Here is a 21,179-nt window from a genome sequence, read left to right as displayed (position 1 = left end):
CTGCTTCTTAGTCCATCCCCTAGTCGCGATTTCCCCGTCTTTACTATCCTTTGTAAGGGCGGCCGTGACAGAGTGGTATCAAAGCTTCGTTCTTTCGCTCTGGTCCGAGAGTCTTCTTTCAGATTAAGTCTAGGTTAGTACCCCTAGACTAAAAGTGTCACGAAGGCTCAACATCTGAAGCATCATGCTCAACCAAAAGAAAATGAGGTATGTTTTAAGTTGTTGAAAGAATATGAAATCGATGATGAGATGATAAGGATGTGTTGGCAAGAGTATGCATGCGTATGAAGGTTATTTGTGAATATGATAATGTGATGGTATTATTATGTTGAAACATGAGCATGAGTGACATGATGTCATATATAGGTGTTATGTGTGAAAATACTACGACATAAGCATGTGAACATAGGAAGCCTTAAGATGATATCAAACTTGATGATACGTGACGAGCTTTAGATCTATCACAAACAACGAGATAAAAAAATATTTTGAGGAAGTTGGTATAGAATTGTTTTTTGTTGTGTGGAGAAGGATTTTGAGGTTGATGTTTTGCAATGGTAGTGTTGGTGGAGTTTGATTGAGGAAAAATATTTATGTTGTGGAAAGTTGTTGGAAATTTTTGAAAAAAAAATCTGTGAACTTTAAATGAAAGCATGTTAGTTCTTTTCTTTTGGGAAATTGAGATCTTGAAGTGAACGAGAAGTATGATATGGTTATGTATAGCGATATACATTTATGCATGTTTAATTATGTAGTATGTGAATAATGATTTAAGTGATGGTTTGTGAACGTGAAGTGTGAGGTATTTTATGAAAGTGCTGATAGAAGAAATTATGATGCTATGAACTTTGTATGCAAACATAGATGTTTGTTAGATCGAACTTAGTTGTTACAACTGCGATATCACTTTTTCGAGTGATAAGACAAATGGAAATATGTGGTGCGAATTCGAACTTCATTGAAAAATTACAAATTCCATATTAAATTATCAAATTTAAATCATATTCCTATTTAATTTGGGGATTTAAATATTTCCTTTGACTACTCCCTATTTTACACGCCCCCCCATCCTACTTGGAGAATTCTTGAATTATTTTGTTACCTTATTTATGGGATGCTCAATATCTTTTTACCCATTTTTGTGAGTATATTTCTCTCCAAGTAATACCATAATTTTTGAAAAATTCCCCCCCCCCCCCCCCTCACTACACGCCTATTTCTTTTAATTGTGGAGCTTATTCATTGACCTCTATTTTATTCTTCCATAATTTTAATTGTTTAATTAAGTGTGAGAATAATTATTGAATACAAATTAAGAAAAACCCTAACCCTAATCTTCACTCCACACGCCTCCCTCTCTTCCTCTCCTCTCCTCTCCCACACGTTTTTCTCCTCCCCTCCCCTCTCTCTCAAGTGCTCCAAAGCAATCCTTCATTGTTGCTTCGATTTGGAGTTGGAAACTCAAGATCCGTTGAGGAATCACAACAATTGTCTTTTCTACCAATTGTTTTCAAGAGAAAGGTATAATTTTTTATCCACCTTTCCCCTTCTTATCATTGAATCCATGATTCTTGAACCCCTCATGCATATAGTGAGTGGAGAATCGTAAATCTAAGAATTTATTGGTTGGGAAGGATGGTTGCACATGAATGGTTGTGTGTGTGCGAGTGTATGTACATGTGTGTGAGTGTGTGGATGAATCGTTGTGAATGTTATGTACGAATAGGAAAGCATGGTTGTAATCTCATTTTTGAAGCATGACTATGTGTTGGAAGCATGAATATATATGTGTGAATGTATGATAGACAAACTATGGTTTGTGAATGTTGAGCATGAAAACTGTTGTGTTCGGACAGTAGGTTCCGACGAGTTTTTGACCAAGCTTATTTCGACATGAATTTTTAACTGGATGAAGTTTCAGATGTCTTCTCTGTTGTGTCTAAATTTCAGCTTCAATTGATGATGGACGAATTTATAACGAATTTTTCAATTTAACTGCGCAGTCTTGCCAGAAATTGTGTTTCGTCTAGTGAGTTTCGTTTTTGTTTTGACCGATCAAAAGATATGATTTTGGTGTAGAATTTTAACTGGACAAACCTTTATGTGTCTACTGTGTGGTGACAACTTCATATGAGATCGGATGGAATTTTAATGATTTTTACAAAAATACTGCGCTGTTCTGCCAGATTCTGGTTTTGTTGAAATAAGCTTTGTTGACAAGCTTTGAATGCATTACATGATACATGTGTGAATAAGGAACGTATCCTATGATGTGGTTATGTGTTGCACGTTGATGTATGCTAGATTGTTCATTTCGTTTATGTTGGTGAACGTTTGGGATGTGCAATATAAGAAAACGATGAAATGAACGATAGGGCATGCATGATAAATGTGTTGATGGAAAAACTGATTGTGTTATGGTGTTGACAAGGGTTGTTGTGCGTATGTGGGTACAAAGAGCAAGGGTTGCATTAAAGTTGTGAACTGTGTTGTATAAGCAAGCGAGGTGGGATTTCTTTTACTAAACTTTTTTTACGCTTTCAAAAGTACGATACGGTGTTATAAGGGTGGTTTAAAGTGTTATGTCATGCTTGAGATTGTTGCTTGATTCCTAGTTTGTTTGAGCTTGCTCTGTTAGGCTATAGGGCTGTGTTAAACGAATTCGGGTCTGAGTAGGACCGCAAACCCTATCAGGCTATGTACACTGGTGGGATCGTGAGCCGTCCTTGCTAGTCGGCCGGTTTCGTGGGCGAATAGTGTGGCCGCACTTTCGTCGCGCTATGGTATGAGGATGTGAATGATTGATTGTTGAGAAAGTGGGGAGATTGTTTTGTCTGGCCAGACTATGAAACTGTTTTTGTGATACTCGATGATATTTCTCTTCTAAATATAAAACTCGAGTTCACTATGGTATGAATGACGTAACTTTTATCAAATGTTTTCGGCATGAGCCTATTGAGTATATTAAGTACTCAGCCCTGCATATGTTTTCCCTATGTGCAGGTTGAGCGATGATGTTGTGGCGGATGTTGAGTCGAGCCTTAAGATTTCCCGGATGCGTTTTGTCTTCATACATGGGCGTCATCCTATGACTCTCTCTAGATACTTGATTTCCCATGCCTTGTTTGAAATTGCTTTCTTTCTAAAAGTCTTCCGTTTTTTTCCATACTATCTTATGACATTAATTACCTTGAGACATTAATCCACTGCTTAACCATGCAATACATTAAAATATTTTCTCTTGAAGTTTAGTCGAGCTTTGTGTTAAATTTCGTCTTTTATTGTTCCCCATTTTCTTCTCCGCTTCTTGTTTTCCTTTCAATATATGTTTTTATATTATTCTATCATGTGTAACTAAATTCATAGGATTCTAGGGATGTGTTAGTAACGACTTTGGTTATGCAATTCCTTTTTCTGTTTAATATCCGTTTGTTCTTACTTTGTTTCTTCCTTAATTTGTTGGATAATACTTCACGTTTGAGTGACACATTATGTGATGATTAAATATAACTTGCTACATAATTGTGAGAGAAGGTTTGCGAGTTAGGTCCACTTAATAGACACTACAATTAGCTTCCTTTAAAACGGCACTGTTAATTGAGAGTGGGGACTTTTCAAGGGTCTTAGGAGCTTTTAGGAGTTACGTATTTAGGATTGACAACCCTACTGTTTGTAACCAACGTTTGCATCGCGTGAGCATAAACTAGGTGACTCGTTCTATCAAAGTAAGAGTTGTGTTAGGGTATTGTAGTTGGAATTTGTATAACTATAACTGTGAACGCACATCCCTGGAATTCCCTTATCTCTATACTTTTATCTCTGTAATTGTAATACCCCGACTTTTTCTATCTTTTTAGTTGTGCTTGAAGGGACGTCGTTTGTGTAGCCGAAAAATTTCCTTCAATTCTTTTAGATGTTGATGGAATAGCCAATGTTTTTATTATTGAATTTGGGCTAGGATATTTTTCTTTATTTGTATGAAGCCCAATTCTTCGTCACCAACTTTTGGAAGTCCTTTTCAACTTCCTTTTGGGCCAAGAGGAATTATTCCTTTTAGCCCAATTTGAAATCAAATTATTATGAGCCCAAATAATTTATTAATTTTCATCCCACTTTGAATATGCAAAAATTTAACGTGAGATTAGTCTCACCCAATTTCTGTTCCACAAAATCCGGTTTCTAACTCCCATGATTCCATGAAATCGGTTATCTACACATACATATCAGCCCACAACTCCACGATTTCGTCGGATTCAACCAATTTCGCAATTATCACTAGCATTCACAATTTGGAGAGAAACCGATAGTTGAGCAAAGAATTAAAGAGAACAAAGGTTTGAATGTAAATTGAGAGAGGTCAGTAAGCTTGGAGTAGAAAGAATCCCCAATCTCATCTCACAAATTTCCTAGCAGCTGCAGCAGAGCAAGCATAACGGCGCTGCGACAGAAATTGAGACGGAAAAGATGGAGAGCAACAGCGGATTCCGGCGACGGCGCCAGGCGGAGAGCAGAGTGAGATGGATTCGGTGATACTTAGATTTCGGGCAAATACTGCAGGGAATTGCAGCGGCAATGAGAAAAGAAGATAGGCGGAGAGCTGAGCCTTCGAGTTCGCCGACGGCGACGATGGAGTTCAGATCGGAGGAATTGAGAGATGAAGGAGGGAAGCGACTTCTCTTTCAATTTTTGGATGGGAGATGTCGATGAATCTGAGGGAGGGGTACGCCGGATGCAGTGGCGCTGATGGAACAAAACGAGAGACTCAGAACAGAGAGTGAACCGGAGAGATCGGCTACGTGGCGGTGACAGCAAGCAGAGACACCGGCGGTGCTTGGTGCAACAGTGAACAGTGGCGGACAGCAGCTCGCGTCGGCGAAGAACGGTGGCAGTGGGGATGCTTAGTTTTGCCGGAGAGGAGTTTTAGAACGGGAATGGTGTGAGCAAGAGAGAGATGTGAGTCAGATTTGTTCCTGATTGAGTAAGGTTAAGATGGAGATTGGAAGAAGAAAGTGAAGAATTTGAGATTTTAATTTGGGGAAGAAGATGATAAAGGGCTCGTTGTTTTCATTTTACAAAAATGAGTTCATTCATTTTGCATTTGGGTTGCTCTATCATTTCTTTAATTGGGCCACAGTACTAGTTTTGATTTCGGACCCTGAGTAATTATATTTTTGGGCTGCAGCTTAATTATTTGGTGTTGAAGGACATAAATGAACAAAAGAAATGGATCGAGAGGATGGGAGTGAAAGCGCGAATGGGAATGGCCGGCCGAAGTCGTCGCGACGTATAAGCCGGCCTCGAAAATAAATGAAAGAGAAGAGCTATCTTTTTAAGGAATTCAAATTCAAATTTGAGTCAAAGTAAGGAATTCAAATTCAAAAATTTAACGACCGAGATGGACTTTCTTTTTAAATAAGGACTATGTCCTAAGTATATTTATTTTTGCAAAATATGTTGTCATGCTATATTTTTGTGTTTCTATGGGACCTATCTGAAGTGGCTTTTACCATGTATGGTTAACCAAATTCGGGTCTGACTAGGGAGTGAGTCTCTACTCAGGCTAGTGTACACCCCGTAGATCGTGCGCTATCACTTTGAGTTGGCCGGTCTAGTGGCTTGGAATGATGATGTTGGTGGAATGTTTTAGTGACTCGGGCCCTTTCAAAGTTAAAACCCCGAGGTCACTCGTTAATGGCATGATAAATATTTTTATTGAAAATATTTTCGGCATGAGTCCACTGAGTGCATCAAGTACTCAGCCTTGCATGTGTTTTCCCTATGTGCAGGTTGAGCGGTGACGAGCGTGGTGGGTGTTGAGCATGAAAGTGAAGAAGATAGCATACAAAATTTTCTGAATATATTATGTCTTCATACATAATAGTATTCTACTCTCGAATGCTTCCGCTGAATATTGTTTCTTTTTCCAAGTATTGTTGAGATAATATTTGTTTCGAGTTGCTGATTGTTGAAATGATACTCTGATTTTATTTGAGCTATTCTAACTCATTTTGAGTTATGGTCGAGTTGTACTGATTTCCCCCTTTCTTTCCTGCTTCTTTAACCCTTCCCTAGTTGCGATCAACCGTGTTTTCTATCCTTAGAAAATGCGGGCATGACAGTAATTTATTTGCAACTAGTTGTTTATTGCTTTCAATTGTTCTTTGTTTTCAAAAAATTCAAAAATCTTTCAATTTTCCAAATAGTAATTGAGTTTTAGTAGAAGATAGACAGTCTGTGTCTGTTTTCCCCGTGATCGATATCCGGTAATAACCTTTAGCTATACTATTCCTATTTTGTATACTTGCAGGTATTTATAGTGCTAATAAAAAGAGCATCAGTGAGCAAACTATGAAAGCAGTAAAGATACCTTGAAATTTCGTGCTAAGGCTGGACAGGGCAAAAATTCAAAAAATTTCAAAAAATGCAACTGGAGTGCAGTGAAATGCCAGCGGACCGCTTGAAGGGCCCAACGGTCGCTGGGAAGAGTCAGAACCGCTCCAGTTAGTCACCAGCGGGCCGATGCGCAAGCGCCAACGGTCGCTAAGTTTTGTCCAGAAGCTGCGAAATTTCAATAAGAACAAAAACAGAGCAAAAATAAGTTTAAAATAAGTTAGAAAATATACATGATAAAGTGTTGGGTTGCCTCCCAACAAGCGCTTGTTTTATGTCTTTAGCTTGACATCTCTTTCTTGCTCAAGGTGGTCTTGTGGAAGTGCATGTGTGCTCTTGAATTTTTGCTATCACCACTCTTGTTTTTCCTTCAATCTTTTTCATCCACCATTCAGCCATGTCTAAATGTTGTCCACCAGAGTTGTTAGCATCTGTTCTTTGCTCTTTTTGTTTTTTTTTTTTTTTTTTTTTTTTTTAAATTAACTTCATATATTTATATCATATATATGAAGGAGGAAATTACAAATCAACTCCTATAACAAGGAGGAAAGACAAATTACGCCACCTAGGGTTCGAACTCGAGACCTCCAGAATGGACGCGGTATCCAGCACCCTTTACCGCTAGGCCAAGGGGCTTGGATTTCTTTGCTCTTTTTGTTATCCCTTCTCTTTTTCTTCTTTTTCTTCGGTGGTTCCTGCATTGAAGCTTAGTTATTAGAAACATTCAAGTCATGCAAAACGTGGTTAACACCTGAAACTACTAGTGAAGGGTCAGAGTTTATTGGATTTGTAATCCTTGACTGTCGTAGTCTCTGATCCTCTTTCCAAATCCTTTCTTCTTCTTACATCTTTTCATGTTCTATTATAACCTTTTGAATGCGGCAAATGTATTTTTCCTCTTTCTCACTTATTGGAATCTCTTCTTGCACTCTATCAATTACTTCCTTGCACATGTCTAAGAAGGGTTTCCCAAGGATAAGTGGAACACTCTTGTCTGCCAGCATGTTAACCACCAAAAAATCTATAGGAAAAATAAAATTGTCAACTTTTACCAAGACATCTTCAACTTTACCAACAACATGCGCAATTGTTTCATCCCCATTTTCAGCTTGATTGTTGATGGTTTTAGATTCCCTATGTTAAACTGCACAAAAATAAATAAAGACATTAAATTAACGTTCTCACGTAAATCACGCAAAGCCTTACTTGTTGGTGCTTCCCCAAGTGCACACCATATGATGAACTGCTCTTTATGCTTTTGCTTGACAGGCCGATGGTTTAAAATGATGTCCCAACTATTAGTTGACAACTGTATTTCTTCAATACCATTCAAGTTTCTTTTCTTATCAACCTTCTCCTTCAGCATGTTGTAGAGCTGCTACTAACTGGGAATTGCTCCGTGCCCTACAAAACACAACAAATGATTTTGTAAACCACTTATTCAGCTTTGGCTTTTTCTGTGAAGATAATGGAATTTGTGGTTGAAGAGAAGTCAAGATTGGGGTAGCTTTAGGGCACTCTTCTTTATTTGGTTCAACACTTTGGGCTATGGGTTCTCCCTTTTGTTGAAACTGCATGCTTGCCATGTTGGCAATTTTCTCAATTTGGGTGTTCATGGACAAAATGGTGGAGCTCATGGTAGCAACTTTTGCATCCAACCTGTTAATCTGTTTGGGGTTCTCCATAGAAGATGCCAATAGATAATCAGTGATCTGCTTTTTGGGATCATCGAGCTTAACTGGAAATCCTAAACATGGTTACAAAGCATTGTTATAATTGTAACATGAAACATGAGGATACCAGAATGAAAACAACTATTATCCCCCTGTTAAGGATCAATGGAAACCCCATTCTGGTAATGTTGAATTTGGCGTGGCTGAAGTTGAGTTCCTAAACGTGTAACCATGTTGAGAAGCTCTGTTTGTAAGGAGATTATTATGGCTTCAATCTTCTCAATTTGGATTTCTATCTGATCGATCCTTCGTTCATCCTTCATCTTATCCTACATGAATTCGATTATCAGCTGCTCCCTTTTGCTAATTTCCTCTTCTGCACCTACATTTGATTTACAAAAATCGCCAATATTGTTTGAAAATTTCGGAGGGTAAAAATTATCAGAACAATTATTATAATTATGTATCTTCTTACTAAGGCCATAATATTCATTGAAGTATCCATTCTGATATCCATGATGTTGTAACACCCGGACTTTTTATAGTACTTGGAACAACATCAAGCTACTACGAGGCAATTAACAAATGGTCTAAACAAAATGAGAACGAACAAAATAAATTAATTATCTTGGGCCGACCCAAATAAATTCAATTTGGAGTCCAAATGTTTTATAAAAATGGCTTTGGGCCATAACACTTAAAAAGTCTAACAATTAAAGAATTTTTACACTTGGGCTTGCAACTAAATAAGCCCAAAATAAATTTAATTAAAGTGTGGAAGCCCAATTTCATTCCAAAAATGTGGGAGAGAGCCCAACACTTTCTTCCTTTTTCTTTCTTTTCTTTCTTTCTTTCTCCTCCCTCTCGGCCGATTCTTCTTCATGGAGACTCTCCATGTTTTACGATGGAAATGATTTTAGTTTTTCTTGGCATTTTTTTTAAACCCGAGTTTCACTCATTGATGACTTGACATAACTTTATGGATAAAATGTTTGGGCATGAGTTCACTGAGTGCATCAAGTACTCAGCCCCTGCATATGTTTTCCCTATGTGCAGGTTGAGCGTTGACGAGGACGGAGGATGTTGAGCATTTGGACAAAGACCGTATTCAATAAATATTCTGGTTGCTATTGTGTCTTCATACATAGTAGTAGCCAACTCTCAAATGCTTCCGCTACGTCATGTTTTAGAACTCTGATGTTTTCTTTATTCTGTTGGACTATTTTTTTTCCTAACTATGTTGCTTCGTGATCTGAGACTATGATTTGATAATGAAGTTTCGTCTTTTGATCTACATGTCGTACCCCTTAATTGTTTCCCCTTTCTTCCCCGCTTCTTTATTCCCCCACTAGTCGCGATCCACCGTGCTTTCTATCCCTAGGAAGTGCGGTCGTGACAGAATGGTATCAGAGCAATTTTTTCTTTCTGCTCTGGACCGAGAGTCTTTTATTCAATATTAGTCTAGATTCGTTTCGCTTGACTAAAAGAGTAATTCATTGAAGGCTCAACATTTCGTCTCGCCGCGCTCAACAAAAGAGAAGGTAAATGTTTTGGAAATGAGAAATGTTTATGCAATTGATATTGGACGTGATAATGAATGGAGTATGATTGATAATATTATGAGATGAGCAAATTTCGGGACAAAATTTCTGTTAAGGTGGATAGAATGTAACACCCGGACTTTTTATAGTACTTGGAACAACACCAAGCTACTACGAGGTAATTAACAAATGGTCTAAACAAAATGAGAACGAACAAAATAAATTAATTATCTTGGGCCGACCCAAATAAATTCAATTTGGAGTCCAAATGTTTTATAAAAATGGCTTTGGGCCATAACAATTAAAAAGTCTAACAATTAAAGAATTTTTACACTTGGGCTTGCAACTAAATAAGCCCAAAATAAATTTAATTAAAGTGTGGAAGCCCAATTTCATTCCAAAAATGTGGGAGAAAGCCCAACACTTTCTTCCTTTTCTTTCTTTTCTTTCTTTTTTTCTTTCTCCTCCCTCTCGGCCGATTCTTCTTCATGGAGACTCTCCATGTTTTACGATGGAAATGATTTTAGTGTTTATCGGCATTTTTTTTTAAAACCCGAGTTTCACTCAATGATGACTTGACATAACTTTATGGATAAAATGTTTGGGCATGAGTTCACTGAGTGTATCAAGTACTCAGCCCCTGCATATGTTTTCCCTATGTGCAGGTTGAGCGTTGACGAGGACGGAGGATGTTGAGCATTTGGACAATGACCGTATTCAATAAATGTTCCGGTTGCTATTGTGTCTTCATACATAGTAGTAGCCAACTCTCAAATGCTTCCGCTACGTCAAGTTTTAGAACTCTGATGTTTTCTTTATTCCGTTGGACTATTTTTTTTCCTAACTATGTTGCTTCGTGATCTGAGACTATGATTTGATAATGAAGTTTTGTCTTTTGATCTACATGTCGTACCCCTTAATTGTTTCCCCTTTCTTCTCCGCTTCTTTATTCCCCCACTAGTCGCGATCCACCGTGCTTTCTATCCCTAGGAAGTGCGGTCGTGACAGATGTCCATTTCGGGAAAGAATTAATCTTGCTCTTGCTTGATCTCCCTTGAATTCTATTCTCCTTGTAGAAGATGGAGGGATTTATGTGTAAAGTAGGGGATGGAATTAAGGCTCTAATATTGGTGCAAAATATGAATTAGGTTATGGGGAATTTATAGGCTTGAAAAAGGGTTGGAGAAGGTAAATTTCGTGCCTCGTAGGATAAGGAAAATATTTGTCTTCACAAGGTAATATTTTCTTTAATTCCTTGAATTTCCGCCTAAAATTCTGCACTTGACAGTTTTGTGCGACTTTGGTATAACAACCATAACTTTCTCCACAGAACTACTATTGAGATGATCAAGGTACTAACGCGAAGCTCTTTCAAAGAGGAAAAGAATGGTATGTAGCACGCCCTGATCAGACTTCAGAATCGCCGGAAAAAAGGATTTGAACAGAGCCTGTTGTGCGCGACTGAGCCCAGCGGGACGCTGGACAGCTCCAGAGCTCTCTAGACTCGTTCCAGCGACCGCTGGCATAGGTCTTATGGTCCGCTGGGTTGCCATCAGCTCCAGCTTCCAGAATTTGACGTTTTTATGCCCTTTTCAACTCTGTTTTGCACATTTCTCGCAAAACATGTCAAAATACAAAAATGGATAAAATATGCAAATAATGGATATGTAATGCAACTTTGACACTCAAAACGGAACAAAATAATGGCCTTAAAGTAGTGAAAATGTAACGACCCGCTAAGCCGAAGTTATTAGAAACAATATTATTAGCTTGATTATATATATAAGTGACCTTTATGCGGTTAAATCCGAGCTACGATAAATCGTCGTCGTTTGTTTGACGTCAAGTAAATGAATAGAACACGTAGATATATTACATATGCATAATTATAATAAATTTAAATAAATAAATAAGATTCCAAAATTTTAAAATTTTAATCTAATACATTCAGAAAAATTTAATACATCCTACGTTCTAAGCAAATCGGGTACTTCAGTGCGGGTAGCCACGAGCTTGAACCGGGTTCTTTCCTACACCAAATTAAACAATAAATACAAAAAAAAAATTAATAATAATACAATAAAGTAATTTAAACATAAAAAAAAATGAGTAGATAAGTTTCGATCATGAAAGGATTGGGCTGCATTAAATGAGATGTCAGAATAATCATTATCTTCTCTGCCAGAAGAATGTTTGGGTAATAATGACAAACCACTTTGTAATCACGTATATATATACCACACCGCCATCCCTTTCACTGCCCCACCTCCTCCCAAACAACACATTTCTCTAAAATACTCCCAACAAAAGCAGAAAAAGAAACAGGACATATACATCATAGCAGTAAAGTTGCAGTAAAGTCTTTTTCTCACTATAAAAAAAAAGAGGTATGTTACAACCTAAATAATGGTTTTTTTTCCCTTTCTTTTCCACATATGCATATAGGCAAGATTTTCAGCCCTACCAAGAACTAGAAAATTTCAATTAGAATAGCAAATCCTAGCAACTAACAACCACCAAAATCGTGACTTTCACCCCTTTACATGCTTCAAACACCAAGAATCTTACATATGAATGAATGAACAAAGAAAAAAAAATATATAATAATAAAACTAAAGAAAACTAGGATTTCTTTTCTTACCAACTGGGGGAGGTGGACGGCGGTTGCCGCGTTGTCGGAGAAGGGAGTCAATGGTCGCAGAGTGTGGGAGAGGCTACCGGTGGTGAAGCAACGGTATAGGGGGAGATGCCGGAGCCGCCGCTTGTGCATGTCTAGCGGCGGCAGCGACGCGCACGGCTGGGGAGGAGCTGCACGAGGTGATGGAGGAATCCTAGGCGGCTGGGGAGGGCGTCGGCGACGGTGACTGTGGCGGATCCGCAGCGGAAGCGGATCCGCAGCGGTGGTGGCGGCGGTACGGAGAGAGAGAGAGAGAGAGAGAGGGAGAGAGAGAGAGAGCGAGAAACGGCAGATGGTGGTGGTACTGAGGCCGGCGGCGGTGAGATTGGCGGCGGTGAAGTTGGCGGCGGTGACAGAAACGTGGGAGAAGGGGGGGTGTTGCTGCTGTTGTGTGTGTTTGGGGAAATGAGGGAAGAAGACAATGGGTAGGGTATTGGGTATGTGGGTTTCCTATTGTGGGCTCATAAATTAATGAAATGGGTAATACAATTTATTAGAGCCCAACTACTTCAAATTAATTTGAGGCTTCAATGCATCTCAATGCATAGGGTATTTGGAGGCCCATTTCGAATTTAGTTATTTTTGGGCCTAAGAATAACATGGTTAAATAAATTAGTTGTGACTCAAGTTGCTAATCTTTTTATTTTTAAGAATAATTAATAAAGTATAGAACACCAATTTAGTTGGAACCGGACTAGCAAACGAAGTAGTAATAAATAGTGTAAGTTTTAGAAAATTCTTCATGAATAATAATAATAATAAAAAAATAATAAAATAATAATAATAATAATAATAATAATATAATAGGGTTAAACCTTGAAATTTTCTTTCTCATTTGATTATATTAGTTTAAAACTAGATTAGTATTTCCTAATGTGATATTTTCAAAAGGGTACGTTCGCAAGTAACGTTGGAACGAAAAGTTCAAGTTAAAGGAGCTAAACGAACAAGGTTAGCTTTCCTATACTAAAATACAAATCGCAATTTATGAGAACACGAACACATGTTCGTGATCTTTAGAGATGTTGTCTTGCCATAAATGTTTTGTGTATGATGCCTATTTGTTTGGCTAAGGCCAAGTGAATTATGAATAATGACATATGTGAATCGATTCGATTGTGAGTCCTGGTAGGATGGTGTCCCTACTTGGAACCTCTGACCGTGAACGGCAGAGAAGGTGACCGTGCGAGAACACCATCTCGAAGGCACAATGTGATCAGATACGGCTAAGTACAGGAAAGAGGGCCCAATGTGAATATTTTTAGTAAGCTCGAGTCTTTTCAATAAAACCCCGAGTATTACTGTGAAGATGGCTTGACAATATTTTCAAATGTATATGTGTAATTTTCGGCAATGTGTTCACTGAGTACTTTTGTACTCAGCTCTGCATATATTTCTAAATGTGCAGGTTGAGTCGTGGAAAGGGGGAGGGACAAGTGCTGTGGAGAGCAAGCTAGTAGCTAACTATGAATAAAACTCTCGGAGGTTCATGTCTCCACACATGGACCGCGTTCTTTTGTTTCCGCTATGCCAGTTAAAAGGAAATGCCTATTTTACTTTTGACTCTGATAAACAGGAGTTGTATGAACAGTCACTCGATTCTGTATAATCGAGTGTATTTTGTTATAAGTATTTTCCCTGCTTGACTTCATTTTTGTGTGTCTCGCTCTGCTTTGGCTTTAATTTCCCCTGAATTCTATCCCCGCTTCTTATAATCCATCCTTAGTCACGGTTTCCCGGGTTATGCTATCCTTAGCTAACTGCGGTCGTGGCAGAAAAATCCGAGTTTATCAATATCTTATTATAATTAACTCTACTCTTTATCTTATCTTTTATTTTATTTTATTTTATTCCACTCATATCAGAAATTAGAACCGTATAAAATTCTTTGCCGAATATGAAATGTTCCATTTAGAGTGGGTTGAGAGAAGTACATTTCTCTTTTTGTTATTGTTTACAATGCCTTTAATTGTTTATAATGTTATGAATACTTATTGTAATTTACATGCATATTTAACTATAAACATCATTATATTTTCTTTAACTTTTTTTATTTTAGTATATTTAAGTTAGAATTTATCTTACTTTATTTGAAAATCTTATGTCCTGTATATAGCACGGGTGATAATACTAGTATATCGAAAACTAATTTCTGGGTTTAGGAAATCATAACTAATTTAAAAAATTTCTCCAAAATTAGTTACTAGGGTATAGAAAAACCTAATTAATTTTGGAAAGTTGCGCCGCCGCACGAACCTGGTAACACCGCCGCTGGGCTCCCACTTGTACCGCAGCCGTTGCTGGAGTGCTCGACGTCGCCGATCAGAATGTCGCTGCTGTAGTAACCTGCCCTGTGCCGCAGCTTGTCTAGCTTCTCGGCCTGCCCGGCATCGCAACAACATGCTCTGAGCGGTCGCCGCTGCCCAATCGGAACTCATCGCGACTGTAAGCTGATCGCCTGCCTAGCCACATGGACTGCCCGGCGTCACAGCTTGCCCAACCACCATCGCGGTGCTTCCTAATCGGAGTCGGTGCCATCGCGCGAATCCCCAAATCCGCGACAACGATTTTCCAAATTCACGAACGCAATACGTAACATTTGTCACGGGTAAAAACGTAACACAAGATATTGGAGAAGGTAATCATAGTAATTATGAAACACAATCATTACATGCATTCATTAAGTCCATGTAATGGTTATATGTACCCATTACGTCTTTGGAAAAATCCAAATACACGTAAATGATGTTGATACTTTGATTCTCCGTTGCCGTCGCATGCATTTGAGCCACCGCGCAATGCCTCTCCAAACGCCGAGGCTCGCCCATTCAGCGCCGGCTGCACGTCATGTAAAGAAATATGAAAGCAAGAATATGGAGGAACAAGAGAGATAACAAAGAACACAAATTTTATTGCTCTATAAATTTGAAGATAGATCAAACAACAACAATTACAAGATATTTAAAGGCAAAAGAAAATATCTACGGTCTTAAAATTAAATCTCATAAATACCACAACATCTACTATCTTAACTTGTTGTAAAGTAAATCTCATAAATACCTCCAGAAAAGGCAATGGAAATCGTAAATAAAATGGAAGAAACCTTGACCTCTCCTAAATACCACTAAATATTATAACTGAAATCTTAAATAAAATGGAACAAAAGTTTGATGGCTTCACATGTAATTTTCACTATTTTTCAGCACTCCCCCTTAGTGAAAACTTACTGTCAGCAACGCAAAGAGCAACTCAAAATTGTTCAGCACTTGATCTTCACTTCTTATCTTCTGCAAATTGATCTCTTGATTCAAAATCTTTTCTCGAACAAAATGGTGATGCACTTCGATGTGTTTTGTTCGAGCATGACATTATCACAACGAATCAAAACCGAATACTTCAAGTCACAAAAATTTCTTGGACGAGCCTCTTGAGCCAAATATACTCTTGAACAGCCATCGGCCTCACAATTTGAGAGGGCAACTGTGCTTTGCTTTTTGCTGCACCACGAGATTGCTGCTGATCCCCTATCGAAACAATAGCCTATTGTTGAGCGTCTATCATTCATATCACCGGCCCAATCTGCATCTACAAAACCACTCAATAAGAATGATGTTCCTTGCTTATAATGCAATATGAAATGCAGAGTGTTCTTGATGTAGCGAAGAATTCGCTTTGCTGCAATCAATTGTGGCTCTCGTGGCTTTCCCATAAACTGTGATATGACTCCAACAGAGAAAGAAATGTCAGGCCTCGTGATAGATAAGTGAGGCCTCGTGATAGGTAAATAGAATAAACTACCAACAAGTTGGCGAAAAAGTGTTGCATCTGCTAGCAACTTTCCTTCATCTTTAGCTAACTTCAAGTATGACTCCATAGGAGTAGTCATTCGCTTTGAATCCCGTATACGAAAATGGTCCAATGAGTTTGAAGCATATCCTCTTTGCGAGAAAAAATATCCATCTAACTTTGTCACTTCTAGGCCAAGAAAACAATTAACTTCTCCCAACCTTTTTCATATCAAAACGAAGGTAATCGGTTCACGACAAAACTCGCTGACTGAATTGTTGCTGCCCACAACCCTCTTTGGAGGTTCTTTGCATGCATCCATAATAAGCAAATGGATGTAAGATGTGCCAATTTACGCTCAACAACTCCATTTTGTTGTGCAGTTTCGACTTTCGAGCAAGTCATCTGACGTCGAATACCATTTTCTTTGCAATAATTCATAAATTGATCAGACACAATTCACCTACATTATTAGTGCGTAGGCATTTAATTTTCTGCCCAAATTCTTTCTCCACTTGCTCCTTGAACTGAATAATCTTGGAGAATGCCTCACTTTTCTTTTCTAAGAAAAAGACCCATGAGAATCGAGAAAAATCATCCACAATAACCATCACATAACGATAGCAACAGTAACTTGATGTTTTGTGGGGCCCATCAGATCCGAATGAAGTAACTGCAGCACAGCGAAAGCTTTATTCTTTGAATTTGAGAAAGGAGTCTATTTGATTTTCCATATTGGAAACCGGAACAAACCGCATGGATAAATTTTCTTGAACACGTGAACACCTTCAAGAAGCTTCTTCTAAGAAATTTTCTGCATAAATTGAAAACCAACATGGCCTAATCGAGCATGCCAAAGTGTGGCACTATCATATTGACTTGTGTTCTCAGTATATGCTTCATTTGCAGATAATACATAGAGCGAATCATTTTTCTTTCCAGTAAATAAAACATCAGCATCAAGGTGTTTTATATTGGAAATAATTTTCACATCATGTGGACCAAAAAAAGAACATACTTCCCAGAATCCGCAATTTGAGAAATGATGCAAGATTCTTCTTCAAGCCTAGAACATGATAGACGTACTCAAGAGAGACATCTTTCTCACCGCTAAATTGGCCTTCATTTACTATAGGGTGTAGCGAATTATCCGCAGTCACAATAACCTTCTTTTGATTGTGGGGACGAACACACGAGAGTAAGGATCATTTCCAGTTGCGTGGTGATAGCATCCCGAATCAACGATCCATTCATAGTTATAGACTATAGAGGTATTAGCACCTGTACCAGCATCTGCAACTAGATTTGGCGCCTTAGCTTGACAGATATCGTCGATGGATAGACATTGATCTCATTTTGGTTGTTCATACTCATCGTTTTCATAAGTCACATTTGCTTATTCTTTAGTAAAATTTGTGCGGCAATTGCGTTGAATATGTGATACACATCACCTACATGCCTTAGAATTAGTGGATGGCAGTTACATAATAATGGGTAGCATCGTAGCAGTTTCAAGCCATAATGAGAGAGTGACTGTTATGCAGTCTTTATTATTAATAATTGTCAGTTATTATCTAGTTTATTAGTCTTAATTATCATTTGTTGCGTCTTAATTATTGTTAAATTATATATAATATCCTAAGGTTAGAAGGAAGGGGAGAACATTATAGTATTGTATGGCTATGCTGAGGATTTCCGAGAAGGGAAGAGGGCCTTCTTTAAAAGGAGTTATCTTTATATTTATTGAAGGGAAGAGGGCCTTCTTTAAAAGGAGTTATCTTTATATTTATTGTAATTTGCATTTCACTTCCAAAGTGTTCAATATAAATTTCCATTTGCTTCTTTTTCTCCAACAAATTGGTGCAGTGAACATGGACAAATGACGACATGAATGGAGACTCGTGTCGAGGGGTTAGAAAAAGCGATTGAGGAATACAACACTAACCTTGGAGCCATCAAAAATCAACTCGTATAAACGGACCGAATTCGAGTACCTCAGGCAGCTCCTGACCGCGGGCAGCCCAGGTACTTCCGGGAGCTCAAACTCTAATGGAACAACAACTGAGGGCAATAATACTCTTGCCACACCCTTGTCCTTGCAAAAATCTATGGAATTGCCCTCCTTTGAGGGCAAGGACGTGTTACTATGGATTGCTAGGGCTAACCAATATTTTCTGTGCACAACACACCTGTTGAACGTCGTGTGCAAGTGGCCCTCATTACTTTAGCTGGTCTGGCAATGGCATGGGTTCAAGTCCTGTTACAACGATCGTCGTTGATAACATGGGATGATTTCTCTCGAGAGCTCCAAATCCGATTTGGAATGCACGTCGCCTTGGATGAATATGAAGCTTTACATACCACTATACAAGTGGGCTCCCTCGACGATTACATATCATCTTTTGAAAGTCGAATGGCACAACTTCCCAACCTTACAGAGAGTCAATATTTGAGCTTCTTCTTAGGGTCTTAAGCCTCAAATACGGATGCAAATAAAAGATCCGAATATTGCCCACTATACGAATGCCATTCAAACAAACGTCAAGCCATCCTCAAGCCATCCGTTGCACGAAAGGAAGCGCACATGTTAACAGTGATGGGTCCAAGGATGAATTCTTCACAGGCAGAACAAGGTACCACAACCTGTACACCACATAACCCCCGACCATTTCAGAGTATTTCTAACAAAGAGTTTCGAAAACATGTCGCCGCAGGAACTTGTTTTAAGTGTGGGTTAATGTTTGGTCCAACCCATCGTTGTCCGCCAAAGACTCTACAAGTTTAAGTTGAGGAGGAAGATGTTGAGACCTGTGAGATGTTCCACGACATCGGGAAAGAACAATCGGTGGACGTTGAACCACATGATCTTGGAGGACCCTTTTAGCCTTGTGGACAAGGTTAAGGGGTTTGCTGTGGAAGCATGCGTTCTAACGGATCAAATAAAAACTGATCTATTTAGCAGATTATTTAGATAAACTCTATTCGCGTAGTTCTCAAATGTATCATGCTCACAACTTGAATTTAAACATGCTTTAGCACAAATAATCCCTAAAACATGCTTGCTACAGAGTTAGCCAATTTACCTCGTTGATTCACTTAAGAATCAATGATGGCTTGCGTCTTCTCCATGTGAAGATCTTGAGTACTCGACCTCGGATCTTCTGACTGGTATCCCAGACTGTAATCTGATATTTGTGTGGGCAAATCTCACCAGAATACTGGGACTTAAATAAAGAAGACAGAATCCTGCTTACGGAAGGAGAGCAAAAATCGTTCATCTCATTGGAATAGGGGGGACGAAAATTGTCAAATAAAACAAGTGTATTTTCTGTCTCCTTTATTCTCCTATTTATATTAAGTCACATATTGGGCCCAGTCAGGGATCTAAGGAGGAATTTGGATATGGCCTCCCCCAATTAGCTTTTTACTAATTAAATTGAACCTACAATTTAATATGAGCTTATATTGGAATATTACAATCAACCACTAAAGAAGTAATATTGCACTGCCCATCCAAATTCGAAATTACAAGTATTCCGGGTTTCCATTTGATTGTCATTTATTTCCCGTGCTTAAGATAGAAACATCCATTAATTAATCAATGTCTGCTGTGGACTTAATTAATTAACATATTATAAACTCCAAGAGTGGACTTAGCAAGAAATGCTTATTTATTATTCATAGAGTAATCAAACTCCAACTAGCTAGGTTCCGAATAATAAAACCTTGTTTCGAGCTCCACTTGTGGATGTTATCAAACGAGACTCACCTCGCGAATGATTCAATATAATAGCAATCCTAGCACCGCTAGATATTAATCGCCACTACCCAAGATACCAGGATCGTTGGGTTACGAAAAACCCACACCTATTGATAAGTCAAAGTAGTAGATAATCAATATCGTATGCTAAATGCTAACGTACATTGATTAATAAATTAATTATCAAGACCTCGTCTTTCAGTAGATAGCATAAAGACTCGTCTTGCCGTTTAGATCCAATTCAGTGCTATACCACACCAACGTCATCTTATTTCAATAAGGCTTAAAAATAATCGGACTGACATTGCAACCTTTCACGATAGGTAGTCTAGACCTATCTAGGTTGTGAAATTCTTATTTTTCTTTGTTCAGAACTGACCGTGTTACCTTAAAGTGGACGACGCCCACAACCGGTCTACTAAAATAAAGACTCAGACTTTGTTTCATTCGCTTATACATTTAAATATGCAATAAACATCCATTAAATGTAAAACATAACAACATTATGACAAAATTAATCTGTTGCATTCATTGGAAAAGAATATATAGAGTTTTACAGTATTCAATCACTCGAAAGGTGATTTCTAGTATACAAAACCATAACACAAGGCTATTTTCACGGGTGGTGCAATTGATACACATCAGTTACATGCCTTAGAATTAGTGGATGGCAGTGAATAATGGGTAGCACCGTAGTGGTTTCAACACATGATGAGAGAGTGGTTGTTATGCAGTCTTTATTATTAATAATTGTCAGTTATTGTCTAGTTTATTAGTCTTAATTATCATTTGTTGCGTCTTAATTATTGTTCCATTATATATAGTGTGCTAAGGTTAGAAGGAAGGGGAGAACATTAGAGTATTGCATGGCTTTGCCGAGCCTTTCCGTGAAGGGAAGAGGGCCTTCTTTAGAAGGAGCTATCTTTATATTTATTGTAATTTGCATTTTACTTTTAAAGTGTTCAATATAAATTTCCATTTTCTTCTTTGTCTCTAACAATATGTTTAGCTTTCCCACATCGTTCACACTTCACCTTCACTCAACAATTGCGCTTGATATGTCAGAGCTTTCCACATCTATAAACTTCTGGAGAAGATTTCTTTGAATGTCCTTCACCTTCAGAATAATTAACACCAGTTGATGAAGATTTGGATGTAAACCTGCTCTTTCCTTTGTATTTTGCATATAGAACCTCTTCGACACAAGACGAAGACGGGTTGTTACCACCAATTATTTGCTTTACCAATGCTTCTTGGTTAGATAGCAACTTTTCCAATTATATGATAGAAGGTTGATTTACCCATCCTTGTATTGAATAGATAAATGGCATAAACTATTCACGTAATCCTCA

At 38.2% G+C, this 21,179-nt stretch overlaps 1 protein-coding gene and 1 long non-coding RNA gene across 2 annotated transcripts; both read right to left on the bottom strand.

Moving 5' to 3' along the window:
• Positions 1 to 11,481: 11,481 nt before the first annotated feature.
• On the bottom strand, positions 11,482 to 12,693 carry LOC121758423. Its single transcript, XR_006041448.1, has 2 exons — positions 12,246 to 12,693; positions 11,482 to 11,634 (listed from the first exon to the last, which is right to left on the bottom strand). It is a non-coding gene; the product is annotated as an uncharacterized LOC121758423 (long non-coding RNA).
• Positions 12,694 to 15,588: 2,895 nt separating this feature from the next.
• LOC121757616 (secreted RxLR effector protein 161-like) lies at positions 15,589 to 16,167 on the bottom strand. The gene has a single exon (XM_042153133.1). The coding sequence runs from the start codon at positions 16,165 to 16,167 to the stop codon at positions 15,589 to 15,591; it is 579 nt and encodes a 192-aa protein (XP_042009067.1).
• Between the last annotated feature and the right edge of the window lie 5,012 nt (positions 16,168 to 21,179).

This window comes from Salvia splendens, chromosome 12, assembly GCF_004379255.2.
Source record: "Salvia splendens isolate huo1 chromosome 12, SspV2, whole genome shotgun sequence".
Lineage (NCBI taxonomy): Eukaryota > Viridiplantae > Streptophyta > Magnoliopsida > Lamiales > Lamiaceae > Salvia > Salvia splendens.
This window is presented reverse-complemented; position numbering and strand designations above follow the sequence as displayed.